Here is a 12263-nt window from a genome sequence, read left to right as displayed (position 1 = left end):
CCATGTCTTTAAATTTAAATATTTTTTTCTCTTCTCTTTTCCTTGTGCGTTTAATCGCTCCTCACGTTCATATTAGCAGCGCGTGGCAAAATGCTACGCAAACGTCTCGATAATTCGATTGTAGGAGCACCGCCGTCACGACTGCCGATAATTGAGTCGCCTAATCAATAATTGATTGGGTAGGTGACGATTCAATTAGCCATCAGTGCTGAGAGACTGGGGAACGAAGGGGTCGCTGGTGGTCGTTGGAAACGTCGACGAGAATGGAAATTCAAGTCAGATATACTAATGCGAGGATTTTCAACCGAGTTGGCATAATCGGCCCCCCTCGATCGACACCAAATGGAATTCGGCACGCGACAAACAGCTTTAGCCGCGCGTGCGTCTTTCAAAATATCAGGCAACGGCGCGAGCAGTGGTGCGCCCTCGCTTACGGTCGCTTACTAGGCCAACCGGAGGGAGGCGAATCAGGAGCCTCGAGTGCTCGCTATCGAAGTGCCGTCGCCTCGCGGGAAAACGCGATCGAATCGCGCGTAAAGGGAGCGACGCATTGGCGTTTGAAAAATCGAGTGCGCCCTCGTAGCAATGCGAGCGAGCTAAACAAACAGTCGTCGACCCTTGAGGGCCAACAAAGCCGTGGCGCGCCGTCATAATGCGAGCACTCGAAAGAGGCAAAGGCGGCTCCGGAGTCCCAACAAGCGATTAGCGATTCGCGTCGTGCCCTTGTGTTCGGCAGCGGGGGGCGCCTCTGTGTGCTGTCGACGCCCACGAGGATAAGGATCGTCGGCCTCCTTTGGGCAGCAGCGTCGTCGCGAGCATCAGTCTGGCGGCGGCTTCGATTACTATCGAAATTGCGTATGGTCGGTTAGGAACCGACCGGAAAGTCCGATGGACGATGGACAAATCGTACATACGGTTGTAGCCTCACGTATGTAGTAGGAGCGTTGATTTGCTGAAAATTTGGCAAATAATGCCACGATCGAGCATAACAAAACTTGACCTTCCGACATTTTGTTTGATTTTTGTTGTTTGTTTTGTTTATTTGTTTGTTTGTTTTGGTTTTTATTTTACGTATTAATTTTAAAGAGAGCACAGTTATAGAATCGCTAGAAGTGGCCAATATTCTCATGCTAATCGCTTCATACTCTAGAGCATAATGGCTTCATGGGAACGAGGCATTGATCCCAGGAACGATAAAAATTGGACATTTCTATTTCAAGAAAATTGCCACCTCCCAGACAGCCAATTATACTAATAATATCCTATGTACTGTCCATATATTGCGTCATAAAGGACGTTTACGGAGACGCGAATAAAAGGGGCGTCATTGATTCGGGTAATTTTATGGGAGGAGGCATGTTGGCGCGTAACGGAGAGTACCGGCAATTTGGTGCACTGCTGCACAAAGGGCAAAAGAGATAGGCCTTAGGAAAGAAAAGGTAGGAAAAAGACAAGAAAAGGGAAGAAAAAGATGAAAATAGAGACTGAGAGAGAGAGAGAGAGAGAGAGAGAGAGAGAGAGAGAGAGACAGAGAGAGAAATACAGAGCATTTGATTGTATACAATTGACAGAAGAGCTTAAATTTTTCAGTTCGTATGTACGTCATTGGGGGAGCAATAATTGAAATAAATCGCGGCCACTGCCACCGAGTCGCCAACGAATGCGCGCTTCATCCGGCAATAGCGATTCCAATTGGCCTGCATGTAAATAAATAAATTGTAGGTAATAATAAATAAACAAAGTAGGGGACGAGTAGTCGAGGCGCCAGCCACCATCGCTCGCACCAAAACGCGAAGAATGAATTCAATTCGGATCGAGCGACCCGCCGTCGTACCACGATTCTTTTCCGATTAAAAAACCATTTTCCAAGCGCTGCCGATATTAAAAAATCCAACCTAATAATAAGGTTTGAGGACTTCAGGGGTGCGTTACACGACCGTCGAGTGGATTTCTCGTTTCGCCCCCGTTTTTCATTCCCGCCTCCGCGTTTCTCCATTAGCGCCGTGTCGAGCGCTCGGGAGATAAAAGGTAGGGAGGATCGTATTACTCGGTAACTCGGAGCATCTATTTGCCGAAGACGAGGAGGTTAACGCAGCGGTGATGTTGTACCTTCGAGTCGATCGGCGTATCGAGCTAGCGCCCCCGGGACAGGCTCCGATCGATAATTCTGGCGGAAGTGAAAGCATTAAGAGCGCAGACGGGACAAGTACGTGAAAGTACGGGAGCGTTTGAATTGGTCGAGAGAGTTAAGGCCTCGCACAAATGAGCGTCAAGAGGGCGTCGCGAAAAATGGTTAATCCAACAATGTCAACCCCCCGTGGGTACCTGCAAACAATGCCTCATCCCGAGCACCAGCAGTCGTCCACTTACTTCCGTGTCCTTCGAGAGTGCTCTCGGGTTAACCCCTCCCACCGCCCGGCCCGATCCCGTCTCTATCGCGCTCGTTCATTCCTTTTCTCTCACGCTCTCTAACACGCGCACGGCCTCGACGGAAAAATGTCAACGGGTTACACAATGTTGAAAACAAAAAAAAACAAAAAAAAAAACAAGAAAAAAAATGCTCCAGCACTCGCCCCCATAATGGTAATGAGAGGGATGACGTAGTATGGCTATGCAAATGAACGGCGCATCGCGCGCTACTAAGCATCGAGCGAGACACTCGATGCCTTTCATCGGGCGCGCGTCGTTTGCACGGAGGGAGAGAGAACATATGCCGTGGTGGAGCGCGGCCGACATAGATCACGCCGACGTCAGCCCCTCGCGGCGATCTCTCAAAATTACCCCCACTGACCTGACGGGTGGGTCCAGGCGGCGGGGAGTCGACGAGTGAGGGGAAGGTGATTCAACCGCGGGGCGGGAGGTGGCAGGGGGCTGGTGGTGGTGGTAAAGAGAGTTTATTATTTTTTTATTCTTACCGTTCGCGTCGTGTCTACGCGGGGCGATTGGCCGCATCCATTAGGTACGCTTTTTCCGTCGGAGGCGGGAGGCGCCATTAATTTTCCCGGCAATGCATACCTTCCTCGTCAACCCCTTTCCCGTCCGCTTTTCACGGTGCCAGTCGTGATTCCTAGCTCCCTCCCTCCCGCCCTCCTCTCCACCTTCTTAGCGCACGATCGCCTTCTCATTTCTTTTTTTTTTCTTTTTATAGTTATGCGATGATAAACGAGTAAACCGCAGATGATATTCGGTATCCCCGGGGTGATGTACATCATCGAGGTCGATCGATCGAGTCGCGTGGATGCGACGACGAAAGTCCCTGGGCATAAGTAAAAAGAGCCGTCGGGGGTCGCTTACCTATGAAATACCCATCAATGCGCAATACGACTCGGTGAAATGCCCTCACCGGCATCCATTGTATTTCCAAATAATCTTCCGACATCCAATGAATAACCCACGAGTGATATTAGCGTGAAATATATTTGCCATCGATCCCGGCAATGCCACATAGACGCTAATAATTCCTCTTGGCCTGCGAGCTAAACGACTCGGCTATTCTCAAATAAGCGTAGCGCTCCAGCTCCCAGGACCTCGTCCTCTCGTAATTATAATCGCATGGGGAGAGGGGCGGGATGGTGGGTGAAAGTCGGCCGCCGTCCGTAATCAGTCATTGAGTGCCGCCACCGAAGCAACCAAGCACATCGAAGCACATCCGAGCACATCCGATCCAAGCGCTAGATCCGATGATCGATCCGATAATTACCACGCCATCGTTCCGCTAATCCCGCTGTATTATCAGTGTGTATAGTCAGGATGCCTCTCGATAGACTCGTCACCAGCATCAACTCGGTCATTGTACGGAGCCGAGGAGTGTCGTAGTGGGGGAGGAGAAGTCGACTCGCGGTCGTGAGAGGAAACAACAGATGCGGCGATTGTTGTAATTCAGCTTCGCGCCACGTGGTTTCAATCCACGATTATTACGGATTAGACGTGGCTCGACTATTCGAGCTCCCGGGAAGAGGATGATGGGAGGGGCGGGTACGGGGGAGGCCGAGTTTTTTCAACCCCTAGCCGCCTCGATTGTGAGGCGCATTATTGGCTTACGTTGTAATTATTGTCCGGGATTTGATGTTGGAGGAATTTTTAATGGCACTACGGGCGTGTCAATATTGTGCGCCCAGAGCGACAAACACTCGTGGCTATCGTTGACGCGTATACTTAAATTATTTGGCTTTTGTGTAACTTACACACACGCCTCTATACTACAATACAATGTAGACTGCAATTGCAGAGAATCGACGATAATCGACGACTGGATGAGGAGGAGGAGAAAGAGGAGAAGGCGGCGGTGATGGTGGTGGTGGTGACGGTGGTGGTGATGATGGTGGTGGTGGTGACGGTGGTGGTGGTAGAAGGCGAGCGGGCGTGGAGGGGATAAGAGAGGTTTGAAATAATTCGTTCGCAATGCGAATCGCCCCCGTTTTGTTTTTGTCTTTTTGTTTTTTCGGAAGGAGGAAGCACTCGTTTCCTTGGGAGCGTCACGGTCTCTGAATTACGCCCAAATGAAAAGTGCTTCAATATTTAAAGAACGTCTCGGGAGACACGTGAGCTCGTAGAGCCGTGGCTTATTTATCAAATTGCCTCGAACCGTTGGCTGAGCGCAAATCTCAGATTGCGCCTTTCAAACAATAGAGAGAAAGGCCAACTGCATATCGAAAAAGTTCGTAAGAAAGGCGTCTTTGTCAAGCGATAGCGTCGTGGAAAAACGCGCGCTCGATGCTCGTTTCAATATGCACCGGGTCGACAGTTCCGTGTAAGTCGGTGGGCTCGTCGCTCATCGGAGGTGAGGTCGCGGTGGTGGTGGTGGTGGTGGTGGTGGTGGTGGTGGTGGTGTTGATGGTGGGTGCGGATCGCCCGAGGTCTAATCGCGATTTAATCGCACGCAGAGCTCATCGTTAATATCTGGCCGATTGATCGCCGCGCGTCACCTCGTTATGGTGTCGCCTGGGAAATGCCGCTGCGGTCGCGCGCGCGCGCACGTCCCCCTTGACACGAGCGGCGATTGGATGGGCGGATGGTGATGGCGGGGCGGGAGAAGGAGAAGCCCTTAATGGGATCCGTCGCTCGCTTAATGCTAGCGCGCAATCAATCATGGCGTCGCGCATTATTAATATATTCGCGGATCGTCGGGCATCTGCGCTACTTTGCGCGCACCCCTCGTGACTCGTTTTTTACGAGGGAGGCCAGTGCGCGCAACCTGGGGACCTTGTAGACGAGCGGAAATAGGCACGGCTCGATAGCCTCGTGTGCCCTATTCGCGACCTCGAGTGCGAATTCCCCGCAAATGTGGATTTCATCGGGGCTGTTGCGTCATTGCCATCGCCACGAGACAATACCTGGCGTACCTGTTGAACGTGCCGACACACCGTGTCCTTGTTTAGCTTCGGTATTGCCTGGCCAGGCCATCGACTCGCCTCTCATTGTTTCTCCCCGTGCGCATTAACTCGCTTTCAGAAATATTGCCTATAAAGTATTGGCTTGTGAATTGTCGAAGGGCTAGACTTTTAAGCATTATGTAATTGAATGAAAAGTAGCCTTCCTTTTCAATGTTTTCATCACACTTTTCATTTACCTTTAATTCATATCAAGGGGTTTTCGTTGGAAAATGCATTGGCCGAGTTCAAAGCATCTCGTTATTAAGTTATCAAGGATACCCTCCCATTCAACTGCTCGGCATTTCCGTTGAAAGAGAAAGAAAATATTTTATCCTTGCGTTATACTCTAGGTATTTTTTTCTTTCTTTTTCTTTTTATTTTCAAGGATACATTATTATGAATTCCGTACTAATTAAAGCTAAAGTCGTAATTACGGTATGCTCCGTGAATCTACAATTTATACTTCGGAAATATTAATTAAGAGAGTGAGCTTGAAAGGAGCGCTTATACATCCCATTCGGGATCATTTGGCATTCCTCGACATTAGAAAAATCCTATAAATCCTGAGGAATTATTGTAAAAAAAATCTGCGGCTTATCCGGCTGTTTGTGTCGAATCAGTAACTACTTACTCCACGATAAATGCATATATTTAAAAATGCGACAAACGCCCGTGTAAATATAGGGAGCATATTTGCCGTGCATCGATCTCTACTGGACGTGCGCAATGTCGAGCGTCGGACAATCATTTTCGTAAGCCGGATTACGTAAATGTTTAAAGCTGAACAAGCGAGAGTCAAATGGAATTCCAGCGGTCACATATTCATTTTGTATTGCCGCTACGCCACCTCGATCAAATCCGTCCATCGTCTCTCGCAAATGCCGAAAAAGGAAAATCGAAGCGGTATAGGAAGGAATGAAGGAAGGAAGGCAGGAAGGAAGGAAGGAAGGAAGGAAGGAAGGAAGGAAGGAAGGAAGGAAGGAAGGAAGGAAGGAAGGAAGGAAGGAAGGAAGGAAGGAAGGAAGGAAGGAAGGAAGGAAGGAAGGAAGGAAGGAAGGAAGGAAGGAAGGAAGGAAGGAAGGAAGGAAGGAAGGAAGGAAGGAAGGAAGGAAGGAAGGAAGGAAGGAAGGAAGGAAGGAAGGGGAGAAGAAAGGAAGTAAGGAAGGAAGGAAGTGACCGATAGAGACGAGAGCTTTGGCTTGCCACTCGTCGTCCCACTTTGCTCCATTCCCCTGCCTCGTGCAGCTACACGATTTAAGATAAATCAAGCGTTATTATGATAACGGGTGTTAATAAATCACGCCCAAATTATGATTTCCCTTTACGGAAGAAGATAGGGATGCCCTGCTGCAGCATCGGGATTAATGTAAATCGGCAATCGTTTATAGTCGAATCACTTGGGTCAGAAGTGCGAGGGTCTCGCTTGGCGAATCAGCGATCCGAGCGTCCGGATGAATAATAGCGCGGCCCGTCAATCGATAGCATACCGAGAAGTAACCGGATGCCTGGCCTGTTTACCCAGAGCTAATCCTAGCGTCCGTGGATCCTACGTCGATTTCGACGGTCCGCGCTCAAGTTGGGAAAGATAATGCGCGATAAGGGCGAGGCTCGAATAGCCCGCGAGTGCCCATTAAACATCTGCGCGACTGCCCGCGCAACTGCAAAAATTAATATCGGCGTGTGCAGAAGTTCTTAGCCGGGGGAACAGGTTGGGGAGCCCGGGTGGACTCGCTATCACTTGGGGCGTCGCGTTGCGATGCTAGGACAATAGCCTTAAGAGCGCGCCTTTCCCCGCTCATTGTCCCGAGGCGATTTTCCGCGAGAGGAATCGCTCGGGCCATCTGTTCCCCGTTCGCCTGCTACTCTCTGATTCTCGTTCGCTCCACACCGTCACCTCCCCCCTCCTGATCCCACCCGGACACGTCGAGCCGCACTGCACCGCGCCGCGCCATGGCTACTCACGGACCTCCCGTCGCTCGGGTCCCTTGAATTAACTCGTTTAATTGGTTGTCGCCGCTCAGTGCGAGGGAAAATCCGTTTCCGGGAGGCAGCTCCTTGGGGCTAAGGGGGCTCCTTCGGCCGAGTAGTCGAGGCCCCGGGACCGACGATCATAATCGCATTTGTCGAGGCTTTGTCGGATTCGGGACTCCACGGCGTTTTCTACCCTCGGTCGTAATTTCGTCTCATCAACATTTGACAAATTATATAGAAAGTTTATAACTATTTGTGACTATCGCGGTCGATGCATTTGTCCTGTCGTTTGTCTCCAAAGTATTTTTACCGAAATAAATGCGCCTGAATATGAATTGCGTCACGTGAGTGTAAAGCAGTTAGCGGCGGCGGCGGCGTTGTGCGGCCGAGTTATAAATAAAATATGCTACGAGCTTGTTGCGTGAAATATTCTTTCACTCGACGTTGCGATTCGCAACGATGCTTCGAATTTCTTTTTAAGATGATTCGAATTTAGTGTCGAGAGTAGCCTTAAATTTTCAGTCTTGGAGTTTGGAGTTTGACGCGGTAGTAAAGTAAAGAAGTGGCCTCCTAGAATTATTACTCCGCGCCTTAAATTCCCTTTCTCCTCGAGCTTTTTTTTTTTTTTTTTTATCATCGGGTGAACGGCAATTTAGAAGAATTTAGTAGAAATTTGTAATTTATAATTTTGATGAATCACCATTCTTACGACTAACGCATTCGGCAAACCGCAATTAAAGCATTAATCATCTCTAGCTCACCTCTCTCCTCACATTGCCACACTTAATAAGCTTTTTGCACATTTGCCGATGTAACACGTATATGATTTATGTATACGTATATGGTATAAAGCAAGTGCAAAAAATCTAATAAAATTCTTAAACGACATGGAATAGCAACGTGGTATGCCTCACACGACGGCTTGCGCGTTTCTTTTTTTAAACAGCCATCTCTTTCAAGCTGTTTAATTGTTATTGTTGACCTTTGATCAAAATTTGTGAAGAAACGTGTCGAATCACGTGGCATAGAATATAATTAAGGCAATGCAAAGTAAAGCAGCCACTTTCCAAGTAAGTGCGATGAAAAATTTCCAAATGTTTGTCCGTCTTAAAGTTCCGTGGCACGACAGCAGCCAATTTAATAAAAGAAAATGATAGAATCGATGATGAAAAGTGTCGTCGATTCACCCCGTTCCTTCTCCCCAGGACTTTTTAACGTAATTAACGCCGAATTCCAATATACACAGCGAAGCTTGCAGGTAGGATCCCGGGGGATAGGAGCGTCACCGTCGCGATAATACCGAGAGGTTGGACATTTGAATCGAATTTACTCAAAGTGACGCTGGATCGTCGCTCTTCGTTGTCTTTAGACTCGCACCTGCCCTCCTTAGCACTTGCCTCTTAATTCCCCCCCCCCCGATCACTGGGACTTGCAGTCCCATTCGACAGCTTCCCAAGGATCTCGAAATTTTGATTGAATCGTCCCGCCGCCGATATGGTTGCCGCCGCTCCGTAACGCAACCAGACCTATTCGATTTATCCGATCCTCATCCACGAAAGTCACAATTTCTCCCGAAACCTCCGCCTTGAGGAATCCATGGCAATATTGATTTTATTGCGAAAGCACGAGTCACGGTGGTGAGGGGTGGGGGGGGGGAGACGAGTTGCCCGTGTCGTTTCTCGTGAAAAAAAAAACAACTAGAGCCGCAAGCGGATCGAGCCGACTCTTGCGAAAAGATAATGCGGGTACGAGAGAAAAGGAAGAGGATGAGGAGGAGGAGACGGAGGAGGAGGGATGGTAAGCGTGGGGCTCGGTCGTCGTATTATTACAAATTTTCGGCATTGTGTCGCGCGTGCGACCGGAATCGGGTGCCCCAGGGAAATCCTCCGGCCGCTCGCTCCTTTCACGGTCCCGCACGTACCCCTCCAAGACATCTGCCAACCGCTCGGGCCTCTCCGTTCGTCTTCGCACCCCCAGCATGTAAAACGGGTGGGGTAAAAGAGATAGAAAAGCGGGGGGAGCGGATCCTCCCGATCGATTAACAAACGCTATGGACGGCAGCGGCGGCGGCGGCGGCGACGGCGGCGGCTTCAACTAATCGCGCGGGCTTTTCCGAAAAGATGATAATCTCCGGCTGCTTCTTAATCGCCTTCCTCGGCAGCAGTTGGGAGCTTGGGTGTTGGCTTTTAAAGTCTGCTCGCGCGGCCCTTTACGCGTTTTGAGAAATATATAGCAAGCACTCGGGGAAGTAAGAAGGGCGGCCGTTGAGTTTAAACTGAATTTCGAGAAACGAACGCTCATTGCGAACGATACATGCCAATGGCGCTTTCATAGTGGGCATGAATGATGGGATCGGATGGGTATGGGACGGGGGCGGGTGATGACTTTTTACCAGTAATTTACGGGAGTGTCCGAGATCGCTATATTTAAATGGCCGTATTACTTTCGAGGAAAGGCGACCAAAAACACGAGGACTATTAAGTGTTCCTAAACGAGCTTACGACATTTATTTCCAAGTGCGTTCGTCGAACAACTGTCGCTCGTTATTATAAAAATATTGTTTTTCCCTCGTCGGTTTAACGAATGCCTTTCAACGCACGAGCATCACTAAATCTTTGATAGGAACAACGGCCAGACGATGTAATGTAAGCTCCGTCTCGGTCGAGTATTATCCTCAACTTACTTGAACTAATAAGCGCGACCCCATTATTGTAGCAACTACGTTCACCCGTCATCCGCTTCATTTAAATATTCAAACAGTAATGCGCAATTTGTCCATTCGGTAGTCGTGACTTGCTTTAATAATACAAACAAAACAAAACAAAAAACAAGCCAAAAAATCAACAAACGAACGAACGAACGAACGAACGAACGAACGAATGAAGAAACGAAAGGAAAGGAAAGGAAACGAGACAACCAAAGACCGTCGTAGAAATTAATCGACTCACTTTGCGTTAAGCCCAAGCCCATCGTTTCCCACTCATCGATGCTACCAACCAACCAACGGTACAACCATTACCAAACATTAAGAATGTTATTATTACAGGAGCCATAACTATCCCCATTACCACACTAGCACACACTTTATTATTAACGTGAGCGACGCTCATCACCACCACTCGTGCGCTAACTGCTAACTTAACTCAATCCCTGTAACCCCGATCCCCGGCATCGCATTTATCGGCGCGTGCACAATCCATACCCCACATTCTCAAATTAAGCGTAAATTCGCGTACTATTGCATCGATAATAATCTCCCTTTTTCGCTCAACGCCTCCTTTGTTTGGATTGCAGGAGGCAGCAACTCGAGCAGTCGGTCTACTGTGAAACGGACTCTGCGCGCAGGAGCCCTGGCGAGAATCATCAGGATGCCAGGAGCACGGACAAACTCAAGGTGAGTGAGTGAGTGAGTGTGTGCGCGTGCGTGTGTGTGTGTGTGTGTGTGTGTGTGAGAGAGAGAGAGAGAGAGAGAGAGAGAGAGACACGAGAGAGTGGCGATGATTTGCCGACTCGGGTTTATGGATCGACATGAAAGCTGGAATTATGGGATATCGAACTTTCGCTCGCGCAACTCACCCAACTTTTTTTCATGGCCTTACTTTGGAAATTGTTGCGCGACGTTTCTTATTTACGATATTGCGATATTATGGGCAACAGAGTTTACGGAAACGTTTCGAGAGAGCCGATTCGGTATGGTTTTACTACAAGAGCCCGCCATCTTTTATACACGATTTAATTCTTTATTACCAACAGATTGTTTAGATATTGTAAATTTTGTCTTGGTGAATTAAACGAGAGTCTAGTCGTTCGATAAAGTATTTCGCAATAGTGCAATTCGGTTTGTAAGCACGCTGGTAGGAAAGAAGGATGGAACACGAGTAAAAACTGTCGCTCTTAAAGTTCGCATAATACGCTCGTTTAAATAAGAAATGATACCATGTATTTCTGTAATTAGCGTTGCTGTTTAAAAAGCAAAAATAAAAAAGAAAAATAAAAAACAAAAATCAAGTTTATCGGTCGCTAAGCCGAGCCAAGATATTTCGGAACGAATACTTACGAATAAAAGTCCAGCTTTTGTATCCATGAAAAAGATATTGCCCTTTTGCATAAAATATATTAAAAATTTAAAGGAAAAAGCATAATATCATTTTTGTCCGTAATAATAATAATGATAATGATAACAATAATAATAATAATAATAATAATAATAATAATGATAATGATAATGATAATAATGATAATAATGATAATAATGATAATAATGATAATAATGATAATAATGATAATAATGATAATAATGATAATAATGATAATAATGATAATAATGATAATAATGATAATAACAACAACAACAACAACAACAGAGATACGTGGGCTTGGGGTAACTAGAAAAGCTTTGAATATCAAATTATAAAAGTCGAGCAGCAAAGATGTGACGTGAAATCTTATTAAATTCCAGTCAATGTCCGCTGCTGTCCTCTAAATTAAGTAACTTAGTGCTGGGCTACCCAGTGGATATTGTCCCATGGAATGACGGGGAGACGCAAATGCCCAGAATTTTCACGTCATTTTCGCGTTATCGACTCGCTCGAGTCCACCTTTGTCCCCATCCCACTACCCCATCCCATTACACCCACACCGATCCTCATTATAAAATGCAAAAGATCTGATCTTCCTTGATCGTTACAGGGCCCGACGCAGGATCTATTCGAGCTGCTGGAACGGGTGCAGAGCTCGCGCCTCGACGATCAACGCTGCGTCCTGCCACCGTACTTTAGCCAGGTAAGTTTGCTCGCTTCTCACCTGTTTCTTCGACCACCGCGTCGTCCCATCGTAACTCCCGTGTCCAGCCTTGGGACCGACGATGATTGAGCCGACGGATAAGTCAACCGGGGCCCGGTCGCGCCTCTTTCCACTTGC

At 47.8% G+C, this 12263-nt stretch overlaps 1 protein-coding gene across 2 annotated transcripts in view; it reads left to right on the top strand.

The window, feature by feature from the left end:
• The window catches only part of LOC105367479 (rap1 GTPase-activating protein 1), a 184958-nt gene that overhangs the window by 89678 nt on the left and 83017 nt on the right, over positions 1-12263 (top strand). For both annotated transcript variants that reach the window (XM_011506203.1, XM_011506201.1), the window contains exons 2-3: positions 10638-10737; positions 12033-12125. In XM_011506203.1, coding sequence (XP_011504505.1) covers positions 10638-10737; positions 12033-12125 — 193 coding nt within the window. The remainder of the gene's footprint in view (positions 1-10637; positions 10738-12032; positions 12126-12263) is intronic.

The sequence above is a fragment of the Ceratosolen solmsi genome, unplaced genomic scaffold (assembly GCF_000503995.2).
Source record: "Ceratosolen solmsi marchali unplaced genomic scaffold, CerSol_1.0 scaffold7, whole genome shotgun sequence".
Taxonomy (NCBI): Eukaryota; Metazoa; Arthropoda; class Insecta; order Hymenoptera; family Agaonidae; genus Ceratosolen; species Ceratosolen solmsi.
This window is presented reverse-complemented; position numbering and strand designations above follow the sequence as displayed.